This window comes from Diprion similis, chromosome 8 (genome assembly GCF_021155765.1).
Source record: "Diprion similis isolate iyDipSimi1 chromosome 8, iyDipSimi1.1, whole genome shotgun sequence".
Lineage (NCBI taxonomy): Eukaryota > Metazoa > Arthropoda > Insecta > Hymenoptera > Diprionidae > Diprion > Diprion similis.
In genome coordinates, this window is record NC_060112.1 from 4880424 (window position 1) to 4896232 (window position 15809).

General features: G+C 33.5%; 1 protein-coding gene across 3 annotated transcripts in view; it reads right to left on the reverse strand.

Moving 5' to 3' along the window:
* Window positions 1-3234: 3234 nt before the first annotated feature.
* Window positions 3235-15809, reverse strand: part of LOC124408644 (MICOS complex subunit Mic60) — a 37887-nt gene continuing 25312 nt past the window's right edge. For all 3 annotated transcript variants that reach the window (XM_046885742.1, XM_046885741.1, XM_046885740.1), the window contains 4 exons: window positions 15378-15481; window positions 13725-13912; window positions 5060-5255; window positions 3235-3412 (listed from right to left, as the gene is read on the reverse strand). In XM_046885742.1, the coding sequence (XP_046741698.1) occupies window positions 3386-3412; window positions 5060-5255; window positions 13725-13912; window positions 15378-15481 (515 nt within the window). In that variant the 3' untranslated portion in view covers window positions 3235-3385. The remainder of the gene's footprint in view (window positions 3413-5059; window positions 5256-13724; window positions 13913-15377; window positions 15482-15809) is intronic.

Sequence of the window (15809 nt, forward strand, 5' to 3'; positions counted from 1 at the left end):
GGCACTGCAGCCCGCCGATGCCAATCACAGTTCTACATTGCACATCGCGCTTTCCCCCTGCAGTTATGAATGCAAATTGAGAACTGCGGTTAAGACCACCATCGCGAAGGATATTAGACGAGGAATTAAGGCAGTTTCACGTTTCATTAAAAACGGCGGCAGCAATAATACTTGACCAACAACGATGGTAATAGAAAACCATGCAAAAATGCGAAAGACCAAAAAGTCGTCAGGAGCGAATCTCAAAAGTCAAATAACTGACAGTTATAAATGTAAAAATACCATCCATACGAAAAGTTGTCTTAACACCGAACAGTCAAAAAGTCGACTTTTCAAATGTCATGCTCGTGACTTTTTCGAAAATTAACGAATCCGAATTCATCAGTGTAACGAAAGAGTCGAAGAGAAAAAATCCCGAAACCCACTGAGACAGTACGGCCAAAATACCAAAAGGTTGCAGGAAGTGAGAAACACGTTTACTTTTTCCAATGTCATCATTTCTTCTTTTTTTTTTTTTTTTTAGATGACACAGACGGTTGTCTAATACAATGAAATAATTTTGATAAAATTAGCATCGTATTGACGAATTTTACAAATTCTGAATTTTCAGGAGATTCGGTATTTCGTCGTTTGGGGATTTTAATCCTTCTGCATTTTGCGTATCGAAATTTTGCTCCTTCTCAATTTTGATTTTCAATAAATAGTTTTTTTTTTTTATTATTTGGCTGTTCGAAGTAATAGCCGCTCGAAATTTTTTTTATTTCGAAACTTTGATTTTTCTGTATCTTCACATTCTTTGCTTTGTTCATTCGTACTGCAGACTATTCTGGTAATACTTTTTCGATTAAAAGAAACTTTAGGGATTTTCGACCAGTCAACTTTTTGATTTTTTCAGGACTCCCACCCGTCAGCTTGCTTATTGTGTTAAAATTACAATAAAAAAGCTCAGTTAGACACCTGTTGAAAAATATTGTTCAATGTGTTTTACATAAAAATTCTTATTGTTCCAACCGTGTGCCGAAATATTCATCGTCGTCTGATTCGCAGTTTTTCGAACATATACACAAATCTAACTGATTAATTTTCATTTCTTTCTGTTTTGCAAACATTTATCGTGTATAATACTATAAATACATAAAAACATATTATAATAATACACAAGGGGCTTCGCGTTGTCATTTCTTATGATAAACGTATTTTAAAAACTTTTGCTGCTACAGTCATGTAATGCATCGTCAATCAAAAGATTATCTATATTTCTTTATACATAAACATAAACATATACAAATATATATATTTTACTTACCGATTTATAGGAATTCCCAACACTATTTGCACACGACAGAGAAGCGCTAAAAAAACAAAGTAAACAAAAATGGTAATTCTCTGTCCGTTGTTTTTCTTTTTTTTTTTTTTTTTATCTCCACTTTCTCCGTTGGATTTGGTATTATAATATATTAATAATTGGGATGAATTTAATCAATATCAATAAAATCCATTTAAAGGATTTCAGGAGACATTAATAATTTGAATACCTAAAATATATTAGAAGTTTTATTCGGCATGAAGTACATCGCGTGTCTAATGTTACATCAATGTATGCGCCATTATACGACCTTTTACCACACGTAAAGGTAAAAAGGCGTATTTTTTCTCCTTTGTATTTACGCGAAAAACATAAGAATACATTAAAAAAAAAAAACGTTGAAACAAAAAAATGCATACGTCAGATATTATTTTTTGAAAAAACAAAAAATTTTTAACATTCTTACCGAGGTCTATAAATGTTCACGTATCAAAAGTTTTAAAGCATTTGCGATAACAAAAAAAAAGAAGAAGATGGCGGTTGCAACGTTATATCGTTACGTCCGATATTATTTTTTTGACAAAATATAAAATTTTAATAAACTATTTCCGAAATTGACAAATCTTTATGTTTTCAAAGTTTTTGCGTCTTTCGAGAAAAAAAAAACACAGAAATGGTGGATGCGACCTTGTATCACTAACAAATGTGATGAATAAAATATATATCGGTGCTACAGGCGCGTATCCACCACTAAGCTTTAACGTATAGATATGGGGTTTGAGTGCTTTTATAGCGAATGCCGGGAAAAGGAAAAATTATACACCCTTTTACCACAAAATTCACCATTTTGCTGCATATATAAACCATTGGATACGCGATATTATTAAAAAATGTAAACCCAGGCAGAATGGAGAAAAAATATTCCCAAAAAAATATGAACTATATGCACTAAATGGGTAAAATTCATCTTATTATTCTAAGATACCAGAAACTTCCCCACTTTTCTCGGTTTATTTCCAGTAGAAAAAAATCCCGTTTTTTTTTTCGCTATTCTCATTTAATATTCCCGGTACGTATACACTCTGATCGATAATTGATATTATTAAATAAGACGGTATTAAGGATATTTATTATTCATTCGACGAGATTGAATAAAGCAGTTTTATCCATCATTTGTTCCATATATATACAAACGTGTATGCCTATAATAACATAAGGACAAATGACTCGAAATCGAAAAGAACAATCGCTCTAATGACTTATTGATTTTTAGTTTGTTTGTTTGGTTTTTTTTTTTCATTTCTTCAGTTTCTTTTTTTTCTATTTTGTCGCCTATATACAATTGTTAATATACGACGAGAGAATTTCTTTAAAAGTCCCTAATTAATATCATGATAATTCCTTGCGTATTGTTTATATCGTTTATATACTTACTACAATGAAATAGAAATCTTCAAAAATGTCATTTGTCGCTACGACGGGATAATTTTTCGTTATCTTCTGTATTATTGCATATAATTCATCGTTCCGCGTTGATTGAATGATCATTTTTTGTATCTCTTCACTCGCGTTTATACCATTAAACTTTTTCTTCCACAAATTTACGGAATTAAAGTCCATAATTCTATGTCACTTCTGTAATGATCTATCATCGGTTTTCGCACTGCCGCGTCTCGACAAACGCTTAGTTTTATTTTATTTGTTTTCAAATCATTCTTTTTGTTTTTACTTTTTATTTTTCAATTATTACTACGACAACAAGTTTGCAAATAAAATTTTACACGAATCACTTAATTTTCTCTATTTAATTCAACTTTTTTTTTTTTTTTTTTTTCTCCTCTCGTCGCTCTTTTCTATTTTAATTAATATTAATTTACTAAAAAAAATCGAATGTGGAGGAAGAAAAGGAAGGAAAAAAAAAATACACACACTGTACAAAACATCGTGTGAATATTAAGGCAGGCTGACGACTGGTTGGCTAGCTTGAGCTTTTTTCATTCCCTCTCTTATGTATCCGTTATTAAAGTTTCGGCAGCTCTTTATTTTCAATGTATAATATACGTTACCATTTCATTCTAGTTACTTCTTACCGGCTGCTGACTTATCCTGTAACAGAAGGTACAAAAAATATGCACGCATCGTATGACGTATAATGGGCAAAGTAAAACTTTCGAAACGGTTGTAATTTGGATATTTCATAGCATAGCCTTTGAGTAATCGAATTCCAAGCAGTTCCTGTGGTCGGCAAAGAAAAAATTGACTCGATGTGTTTTCCGTGTAAAAATGTTTCGATATTTTCAAATATTAAATCCATTTCGAGGTAGACAATTCTCAGGAACTACCAAAAACACGTTTTTGTCAACACTCTGAGATGAGGGGATGAGAATATTTATATTAAATTATTCATTATGACGAAGTAGCCATTTTCCAGAAATGAATCCAGAAATTTTCAGTGAATGAAAATAGGATATCAATTGATGTATTCATTTTTTGCCAGTATCTAAAGATCTCACTATGATAAATTCGAGAAAACATATTTTTTGGTGGTTCCTGAAGAGCTATCTTAAAATGGATTTCATATTCGGAAATTTTAGACGTTCAAAGACAAAATGTGGTCTAAGCATCGTGCAAGGATAGAGACAAATACAAATTTGACGATTGGATGGGCATCGTAAATTATAGACGAAGGAGAAGCGAGGGGCGAAGAAGAAGAAGAAGAAGAAGAAGAAGAAGAAGAAGAAGGACGAGGGTCGTGTGTGCCGGACATTATTTTCGCAATGCTGACACGGAACGCAGGTGGCAGTCAGGCACTCAGCCCTTTCGTCCATATCCCCATGGCGATGCGACGTATAGGGTGCAGCTGATACCGCCAGGATGCGACGTGTCGGGAAACGTAAGACGTCGGGACGTGCAAGGAATGTCGGGTCAACAAGAAACAAGAAGCGCAAAAACAGCACAAAAGAGAAAGAGAGAGAGAGAGAGAAAAGAGATGAAAAATGAACAGACCGGGCATCAAATGTCGCCAAATATTTTTAAGTTTCAGATCAAATGTTGTGAAAGTTAATAAATGCGGCTGTAAATTCTCGCCTCAAATATAAATGTGTTAATTTCTTTTTTTTTTTTTTTTTCCAAGTTAGAATTTTACGCAATTTTTTAAACGATTCAATTTCAATCGATGATAAGAAAGAAGAAGAAGAAGAAAAAAAAACAGAACATGAATGAATTTGGAAAGAGGGGAAGTATTTCGATAGTTGACATAATCAGAAGTAATTATAATGATTTGCTCTATCGATATCGAGAAAAATTGTATAAATAAATAAATAAATTTGTATGAATTGAGAGTTGATTTTATGACTTAATTCACGGAAACATTTCGAAACTTGAATGAGAAGCTGAGATAAAAACCATCAATTTTCAAACTTTCAAGATATTTCCAGTTTAACAAAAACGAAAAAATAACCAACAAGATAATCTTCATAGATTTTTGCAAGATTTTCATTCTGTTCTATTATTATACCGAAAATACCACAAAATTTCTATCTAATAAAAAACAGGGCGTCAAAGAAAAAAAAAAACGAAAAAAAAAAAACTGTTGGGAACAATTTTCCCACATTCCGGGGCCTTAATCAAACCGAGAATTGAATATGTAAAAATCAGTTAATTTGAAAAACTGTGAAGCGTTTTTGTGTAGCAACACCGTGACGAGGTGCGTTATTCGTTGGAAAAGAAATTCGTTCGTATAATTTTCCGTACCTTCGGCGAATCTCCACCACCGAAGAAAACGAGACCAGCGGCACCTGCGTGAGCTATCAAAGTGTCGACCGCTTGCTGTGTTTCGAGAAGAATCGTAGCCTCGTTTATCCAGTCATTTGCCACAGACCTTGGCGCGCCTTTCAGAAGATTCATGTACCGCAGTGTCATCTTGAAGTCACCGCGGTCGAGCCAGTATCTGAAACATAAAAAACCAGGGACGTTCCGTACATTTATTATACGAATGTAATCTAGGTACACTTGTCCGCAACGATTCTCGAGACGGTTAATTTTTTCGACGAGTCGGTTACGTTGGTAGGCATAGCGGAATCAGCCCGCAGCGCCATCGCCGGCTGACCGCGAAACTGGGTTAATCTATGTAAACGTAACATAACCCATGACCGTCGAATTTTGTATTTTTAGGTTAGATTTCTTAGATAACATAAAATAAGCGTTGAATTTTGTATTTTTTTAGGTTAGATTCCTTACACAACATAACACGAGCGTCGAGTTTTGTACTTTTAGGTTAGATTCTACAGTCATGGATTATGTTGAGTTTTTAAAGATTACATAACATTATGATTCAAATTAGTAAATCACATAATCATACAATCATATACGAAATTGAATTTCATGACTCGATCGAATAACAAAATTATTTCAAATAAGTTTCGCGTGTTTTTTTTTTTTTTTTTCTCACACAAATACAAAAATACTATAACATTATAGTATGGAATTCATGGATAATCTCAAGATAAAATTCATCGCGTGATATTGCTCAGAGTTTTCTATTCTCATTGGGTGTGTAATGAAAAGCGTGTAAAAAAATATGGGTGGAAGGGTGAGATGGAGGGGAGGGGGGGGGGGGGGGGACAAAAAGAGAACATCGGAAAAGTTAGAGAAAGAAAATGAGAGAATTTCTGAGATTCCCGGAGGGTTTTTAAATTTTTCACGCGGTTCGGTATATAAGGTAGGTAAGTAGTGTATATAATATATATACAAAAAGGAATCCCTTGCAAAGGGTTCCTGATGCGATTCTATTTTACACCGGCGCGTGTAACGCGCAACGTTTATTTAACGTTTTGCGGGTTAAAAATCCTTTTATCCGAGATCGCGAAAATCATGTTCAATGGGATAACGAGAGCGGAGCTTTTTTAATCGCGGCTTTCCTTTCCCCTCAACCCTCGTCCCTTTGCCTCTTTTTACACCATATACACACATATATATATATATATACAGGTATATAATACGCACATAACCCTTTTACATTATATACAACATGTACACCGAGGACGGTAATTTGCACCGGGCAATTAATCCCCCAACCCCATTTCATCCTCTTCAACTTATGCCGCAAGGTGTTTTTTGTACCTTACGCAAGAGTTTATACGTCGCACATGCACACACGCGCTCGCGCGCGTAAAGAAAAACTGCACACACATACACACATACGTACATACACATACACACACGCACGTACACACGTCTAAAAAGCCTTCATTTTTACCTGTTTTCCTTTGAATAAAATCCTGTTTCAAAACCGCGTGACGTGACCGTGTTTCTGAAGTTTCTTATTTTTTTTTTTTTTTTTTTTTTTTTTTTTTTGTATTGCTGGTTTTTCTTCCCCTGCTCGCAGCATTACCATATAATATGACTTTAAACTCCCATCCCTTATATAATTTATATCGCCCTTTATATGGAAAAACATTTTCACCTTCTGCGGTTTGCCTCGTGGCTCTGCTGGAAGAAATTCATCGTACGCAAGATGAGAAGAAAAAAAAAAAAAAAAAAAGGAGGAGGCCAGTATAAAAACAAGAAGAAGGGAAATAAGTTGAATCGACAAAATCGCTTCCTTGCGTATAAATTGAAACTATAGCGATAAGAAAGAGAGAAAGAAAAATAAGGATGAATACCTATGTATGTACCTATAGGGGAAATGAAATAAAAATATAACTACCATTTTTATGTTTCGCTCGACACGGCGGTTCGTGGTTATAAAATATTTGACTTCGGATTCCGCTTTAGTTCCCTGAAAATTCTGGAATTCAATTTCTATCGTTCCGATGTATGCAGAAATGAATTCGTTATAGGTACTCAGTTCTGTTCATCGCATTTTCAATTTATAAAAAATCACTGATAATAATTAATTAATACAATTTGTGTAAATCGCGTGTCGAAAATTTAAGAATTCTTCAATTTTTTTTTTTTTTGTTTAGTTCATTTAATTATTTTATTCTGTCACTGTTATAGCTAGATTTTTACACATTACGTAATCATACGAGAGAAGAGACAATCAAGAAGTTACGGAAATTACCAAAGAAAAATGAACCTTAATCCGACTGCGGTTCGGTAATAATCTACAGTTAATGTGCAAAATGCTATAATTACTTCATGTTACTGTACCAGATATGCTTATCAACATTTGAAATAAACTTTTCGGACAAAGACTAGAATTCTAAATTAAAGAGGAAAAATGAAAAAAGGTTATACGTGCTACTCTTTTTTTTTTTTTTTTTTTTTTTTCAAAAAATTCTTTGCTATGCAGCAAAGAAAAAACTGTTTTCCGGATACTTCCAGCCTTCTCTTTATCTTTAAATCTCCTTCACAAATGACAATTTCTTACGCAGGAAATTTTTTCTCATTAGACTCGAACGCTACGGGGTTTCAGGTGAAACCGTGTACCGAGCAAGTTGAGCATTGAATTTAGCTTATGACGTTCTCTCACCGCAATGCGATGCCGTTCCATGGGAGTCCCGATAAACTAGCTCCTCGAGTTAATGTAGTTTTCGAAACAAGAACAAGAACTGTAACAAGAACAACCCAGCAACGAGAACTGCGGTTAGAACTGCAGAGCGGGTCGTCAGGTCGCGAAGCTTTCGATGCTCAAACTATTTGCGCTTCATTGAGCTTGCAGCTGCTACATATTACATGTATATACGTATATCTCTCTCTGCATACGTTTTGTTTCGACTCACAAACAACGGCAGAAATTTTTATATTTGTGGTTACCAAAAAATTGGATAATCTATTTTCGAACGATATATTTAACCAAAATTATAAATAGGGTTAAATAAATTATAAAAGAAGACAAAAATCTACGGTTTATTGATTGAATTTGACATTTCCCCAAGTTTTTTAATTCTGAAGCTTTATTCTCCGCAAATCAAACAGGAATAAAAGAATTAAAAAAAAAAAAAAATGTTTGACATTCAAAAGTTCAAGAATTTCAATTATTCTGTTAAAAACAAAATCTGAGAAGAGAGAAAAAAGGCTTTTGCAGATTTTGAGATGAATACTATCGGTTGTTGTTCTTTCTTTTTGTTTTCAATACTTTTATCATCTTCCATCTGCAACATAATCACTGTTTTACAAATAATCGAAAAAAAAAATCTGATAAATGATACAGCGTTACTATAAAACACGTTGATAGTTCGACATGACGATTATTATTTACATATAAACAGATAAGAATTCGTAATTTAATAATATTTTATCGATGAACCCGCGCGCGAAAAATAAATTGAGTAGAAAAATTTTTGTTGCAATTTCTCGCAATATATCTGAAAGCCGACAGATTATAAAATTTTCAGTATTATAAAACGTATACATATATAAATACATAAATATTGCAATAACATTCGGATTGCACAAAGAAAGATGAAGAGGAAGAAAAAAAATCACCTTCTGATCTCTGGATTTGATAAAGCTGCCGCATAAATTGCTTTGAAAAATATTCACGACTTGGGGTGTACCTACTTATTGTCATGTATATTGCGATCGGCGATACAGGATCAATATCGCAATGTTGAAGAATGAAATTGCACACCTGTATAATACCCACATCGAGCGAAAATAAATTCACACGTAGCGTATGTACAATACAAGTTTATTCGTCATTCTAGCTCTTTAAATAATTTTCACGGTTATTGGATAGAAAAATTTTGATGAATAATTTGAAAAATAGATGATTATTTACCTGTATTTATAATATTTTAATTTAATACAGATGTCAGCCTAAATTACAATCTATTGCACCAATGAAAACAAAAAACAATTCAAACTCGTGGGAATTAAATTGATTATAAATTGAGAAAATAATTCAATCGACACGAAAGAATTAAAGTGAAATGTCTGAATGTAGAAAAATTTTGTCGAGTAAAATTCAAGTGTTTTATAGAAAAAAAAACTACCCAAAAGATCAGCTTTCTAGTTCAATTCTAAAAGGTGGTTCATTAAATGATTACTTTTTATTCTTTCAAATTCATTTCAGATCCTCGAAGCTGATTCTTTAAGCTTTCCGAGCCACTGCAGCAAAGCACAGTTATCATCGTTACAAGACAAATTAGAGTCATCTGAAAACTACAAACTTTCACCGAAAAAGAGAAAGTCGATAGTATTCTAATATTGATGACTATGCTTTGTTACAAAGGTTTGGAAAGCTCGAAGAATCAGCTTCAAGGACCTATGCATGAAATAAAAAAAAATCTTGAATAGTTTACGAATATTTCAACTCTCAGGTAAAAGTGAAACTTTCCCAAGTTAAATGAATAGAACATAAAAATTGAAAGAGCGACCTGTTAGACCTTGAGCTAGAGCGCTCACAGAGCGGAAAAAAAAACTTTTTTTCTTAAGCCATCCTAATATATATGGGGTATTCCACGTCAAATCGTACAGTTTGAAAAATTTTAATTTTTTATTTCCCCAATTTTTTGATATTTTTTAGTACCCCCTAAAAAAAATTGATCTTTTTTGGTTTTTTGTTCATACAACAGTCTTAATGATGATCAAAATTAAAGCATTTTTTTTTTTTAATCTTTGTTTTTAGCCTTTTGCAAAAAATAATACAACAAAAATATTCAGTCTTTTTGTTTTAAGATTTTTAAGTTTGAAATTTTAAATAGTCTTTGTATACTTTGGATTTTTTTGAAAATTTGATCTTTTTTTTGTTTACCATGCTATCAGAAAAAAGTCTACAAACAATTTCTAAACCCTTTCGAATTTAAATTCTCTACGTTTTTACCATTTTTATTATATATAGTATATTTCGATATCGGATAATAATATCTGTACAAACAAATTATTAAGAATACCGTGTGATTTATACTAAGTTAAATATGTTAGTGTATTTGAACATTTCACCTGTACTTAGGATGAAAATTCGCGCGGTTCTCGCAGGCGAGCGAGTACATATCATATATGTATATATACACATATATTGCATATATATATATATATATACACAGGTGAAAACGGATAACGACCAAAAGCACATAGAAGTATAAGTATGTACACAGGGGTTGCAGAGCGTTATCCAAGTCGGAATTTTCCCCATTTCGTCGTAAGGTGAGCTCAATAATTAATTTTAATAATAAATGATTACGTCCGACGCGCCTGCAGGATCGTTTCACCAATTCTGAACACCTATATAAGGTACACGATGGTAGATATACACTCAACATAACGGGCATTCCGTGTCAAATCAACAAATTTCGCGCCTCACTATTTATTATTTTGTTGAAACATATATTGATCTATCACAAGGTCTGTTGTTATTTATTTATTTTATTTTTTTTTTTTTTTTCAATGTAAATATTGATTTTCGTTAAATCAAAACTTCAAAGTACTTTGAAAAAAAAAAGGGGTAGAATGAAATTGTTGTGTTATAGGGCCAATGTTTAAAATAATCGCAACAAGATATGAAATTTTTTACAATTTTGCGAGAAATTCTATTCAAGGCGGAACATCTATTGTGGCAAGTGAGAAAATTTGTGACTCAAGAATGGTGGCGTGAATTTTTTTTTTTTTTTTTTTTTATAATTTGGGGTTTCACGAATACTGTTATCGCCTAAAAAGTTACTTCAAAATTAAAAATAATGAGGGTCGAAATTGGTTAATTTGGCATGGAATGTTCCGCGTATATGTTGGCAAACACTGATTGTGAGTCTACGCGTACGCGCGAAAATTACAGAAAAGCGTGTAAAGGAGAATAGCAAATTGCCTCGCCAGAGGCGGAACGCAAAAGCTGCTGGAAAAGGCGTCCTGTGCAGACTATAATACGTGAAATATTCGTTGAGTTTCATGATACCAATACGTATGTATGTACAATCTAATGTAATGTCGTTTCCAAATTCAAAATCAAACTACGTTGTATTAACGTTGTCGAAAAATCGGCAAGAATAAAAAAATAAAAAAAAAATAACAATGAATAGTAAAATTTACAGTTATTTTCAAAATATTCTATGATGAAACGACTCCGTTATTTCAGCCATGGTTCTTCGCTCTTTTCTCTACTAATCGCAAAGTCAATATTTTGTTCGACGATTTTGAAAAATTTTCTTTTTCAGTGGAATGTTTTTTTTCTTTTTTTTTTTAATTCTGAATCACGTTATATTCGGTTAGGTTAGACTTTTCGAAATTCACATACAACTCAGGTAAATAGATGTAAAAAAAAAAACCGGTTTCTTAAAAACTGAATTTCACAACCTTTAAATTCTCGAAAATCGTTATACATATAATAATATTCTCATTTTTCACACATTATAAAATCAAAATGAAAGAAATCGAGGAAAAAACAATAAATTATCCAATCAAAAATTCGGCGTTATTGAAAAGTAGAAGAATAATTTCTTTTTTTTTTTCTCCCAACGTATTCATCAAAATAGTAGAATTCATAAAACCTGTGCAAATTCACTCGAATAGAATAAACGTAGTATCAAGTTACAGGAGCAAATATATTCAGATACATTAGCAGTGTTGCCAGTAATTTCGAATTGTGAAAAATTCCCCGACTTTTCCAGATTCTCCAGAACCAAAATTATGATTTTCTATACATCTTGCGTCTTTAAAAATAGTGATAAAAGAGAAAATTCAACGAATCGTTATACCAGATGATATTTGATTTATTCTACAGACTTTATGATTCACTGACATCAAACCTGCTCATCGACAGCGAACAGCTACGCGTAATTCTAATACGATTGATATGTTACAACTAAAGATTGATTATCCAATTTTCTCCCGCTAAAATGACAACAATTAAATTTAAATGAACCTAAGAAACGAGACGTTCGCCGTGAAATCGACTCGAAACTTTTTGCAACTTGGACTTTCGAGAACGAATGGCTTAGAGAGAGAAGACAGTGGTTGTTACTCAGCTTTCACGAAGCTCCGTATTTTCCCGTATATACAAGGTATCCAATTTTACCGACGACTGTTCATTTTCTTTGGATCTATTTCATTTTCAAACGAAACGATGAAATTCAAAACGCTACATGTCGACGAGAAATCGTGGGGAAAAAAAATTCAAAATCGACCGAATTCGTCTCGTTAAAAGCTGCTCAAAAGTTTTGCTTGAGGGTGAAAAAAATTGGTTTTCATTCTTTAAGTTTTTCCTCAAAAAATTTCACAATTGCAGCGGTGTTACAGACGTAAAAAATATATATATATATATATATATTTTTCCGCATTAACATTACCCTGAGCACAGGATGCTTAATCTCAGATTCGTAATAACAAATTCTTGCAAGATCAGATTTTAAACACAATCAGACAAATAAGGGATACCTGCAAACGAAAACGCAAAAATCGTGAAACAGGAAATTCATAAGCATTTTGCAACAGCGTCTATTCCTAGAAACGCGACTAGACAAGACGTCCTGTCACGCACTTACCGATTGGCGCTCATAGACCAACAGTCTTGTGCTGACTTACCAAAGAACCCAGCTCCTCAATGAATATCTAATTTTCAAACTCCCACTTCCGTCTTTCCAGAAATCTCGAAAGACAGAAAAGAGATCGTAATTCAAAATCGAAAAATACAAAAGATAATTAGACATCGGACAGTAAAGAATCGTTTTAAGACAACTAACAGCACAGAACTAAACTTAGAACATAATAAAAACCAATTCCAAATTCACCTGCAGAGCAAATCAACTGAAATCAAACAACTCTTGAATTTAGAAACTCCGAAGTCAAGTATTGATACTGTAACAATTTGAAACGGAACACCCGTTGTATACGTGTATTACAGGTATAGATATACCAACACAAGTGCGCAAAGGCAAATGTTTTGCATCTGAATATCATGTGGAAAAGTTCCTGCACGCCTTGCGGTGAAAACGTTGTTTGATTACAGTTACCGCAAAGTATTTTGGATATTTCATTCCAGAAACACAGAGAGAGAGAGAGAGAGAGAGAGAGAGAGAGAGAGAGAGAAAGAGAGAGGGACTAAGGGTAGAGATTACACCGCTACCCCGCCGGTATGTGTTCATATTTCCCAAAGGGATTCTTCCGGTTTTCTTTTTCTCGGTTGGAAGGTGGAGAGGAACCTGAGATCGTGAAAAAAGGGCCTGCATGGTAGCCGAGAGGGATTCTTTGAAGATTTTTTAATGACACCTTTTTTGTCTGCCCCCCCCCCCCCCCCCCCCCCCCCCCCCACCCCTATTTACCTCGATTTATTTCTCATTTCTTCGCTGTTTCTACCATTTCCTAATGTGTTATATATAGTTTCAGATTATTCTGGATAACACAGGGAAGTGTTATCGCGAAAATTCGTTGGCAGAAAATCAATTGATAGCAATAGAATATGGAAAATAAATATTAGAATCTAAGTGCTTGTGATATCGACACAAAAAAGACAACAGATTTTCAATAATTTCATGAGACTTACCTAGCCCGCTGCAAAACGTCGTAAGTGCTCAATTCTGAAGGATCAATCGGCTGGTCGTCAAGCTCTGACTTTGGTATTGGACTGGCCGCCTTGACGAGAAGAAAGCTTTGCAGGTAGCTGAGGAGATAAATTGGTAAGGAAGCACCGTTTTCTGGCACAAGCGCTAACCTCCTCGCCATGTTTTCTACCTGAGAACCAAATCGTCAAGATATTATTATTTGTGATAAACCTTTTTTCTTCTCTCACTGTTATGATTGTTATTTAAAGTTTTCTAATCGTCTTCGTTTCCACACTCGAGATTTTCCTCCTTTTTGAGACTGGTTTTATTCTATGAAAATGCGCAAAAGATGCGTATAAGAAAACGAACTGAATCAAAGAGGATTTAGTTGTAGAATCAGAGACGACGAAACGTGGAAAACAGCAAATACGAAGGGTCTCTCTTTTGCTCTCTGTTCTCAGCGAAACCACGATGAAGCACTTTAAAAACATACCTGGTGTACAGTCCGGACAAAGAAGTCTCGGAAGACGTTAAGCACAAAAAAATACTTAAAAAGCTGTAAAAAATATATATTTTTTTACGCAAAAAGATATGGAGATCTTCGTACTTTTTTGTAGGAAGGAATGAATTATCCGAGGGTCTATTCACTCCTTAAAATCGCAAACAAATTTTCATTCCAATGACTCCGAAATCGTATGAGTTTATTAATATTTGTTTGAAATAACTCTGAAAACAGTTTTAACAATTTTGAAGCCGTTTGAAATCGTTCGTGACTTGTTAAAATTAATTTTAAACGTTATACAATTTAAAAACTGTTTAAAACACGCAAAAGTACTTTGAAATTAATTTAAATTCATCGAAATTAGTTTGAAACCATTTCAAATTACATGAAATCAATTTCATATCGTTTGAAACTCATTGAAATTGGTTAGAAGCCGATTCGAATCATTTTCAGCACGTTTGAAATCATTTCAAACTACTTTCAAATCGTTTGAAACTTGTCAAAATCGATTGAAACTGTTTGAAATTACTTGAAACCACTTCTACTCCGTTTAAAACTCATTGAAATTGGTTAGAAATCGATGAGAATCATTTTGAGACCGTTTAAAATCACTTGAAACCACTTTGTAATCGTTTGAAGCTCCTCGAAGTTGGTTTGAAACAGTTTTTAAAATGTTTTAGACTCCTTGAAATCGGTTTGAAACCGTCTGCAATCGTTTTAAACTCGTTCAACATCGTTTGTTAATTGTTCTCTACCTGAATAGCCACTCGAAATTATCTTACTAAGTAAATTATATAGATCGGCTGTAAGATCTAATTTCGTCCTTCCTCATATCGAAGAAATGTTAGGTAATGTTATAACAATAACTCAATTAGTTCGTTTGTCCGTGTCTTTAAACCTTGATTAACCATTTTTCTTTTTTCTTTTGTTCTTTTGACTCGTAAATTTTGTAACTAGACTGTACACCTGAACGAACCTTAAACGTTACAAAACGGTATAAGGTATTCGCCTTCGCTTGCGAAATCCGAGACAGTAAAAGCAAGAGTATAACATGTGAGCAGTTAAATCCGGTAAGTATATCCTACACACGAATCAGTAAGTAAGTAAGTATAATAACATGAGGTTGAAGAAGGAGAATAAGAAGGACAATCACCTTGAGAAACCTTTCCCTGAGTGCATCCTCCGGGAAAACTCCTCTCTTAGATGCTATCTCGGGTATGCCGTTTATCACCGCTTTCACCAACGGATCTGAACCAGCTGAAAAATAAACACCATTCCCCGAAAAATTGGGGAGAAAATGAAAATTAACAAAGGGAAGTTCAATCACGAAAATTATCCGCCTTCAGGAATAGTAGATAGATAATGACACGACGAAGATGTTAACTTTGCAAAAACGGTTAGGGAATGATATATATTGTCCGAAATTTTGTTAAGTACAGGGAATTCCGTGCCAAATCGAAACTTTTTTTTTTAATCCAATTCGATTTTTTTTTTCTTTTTTCTTTTTTTTTTTCTTATGACAACATGATCGCAATTTTAGAACAGACTCAACTTTTTTGTTACCGAATATTATTTCGATCGTTCT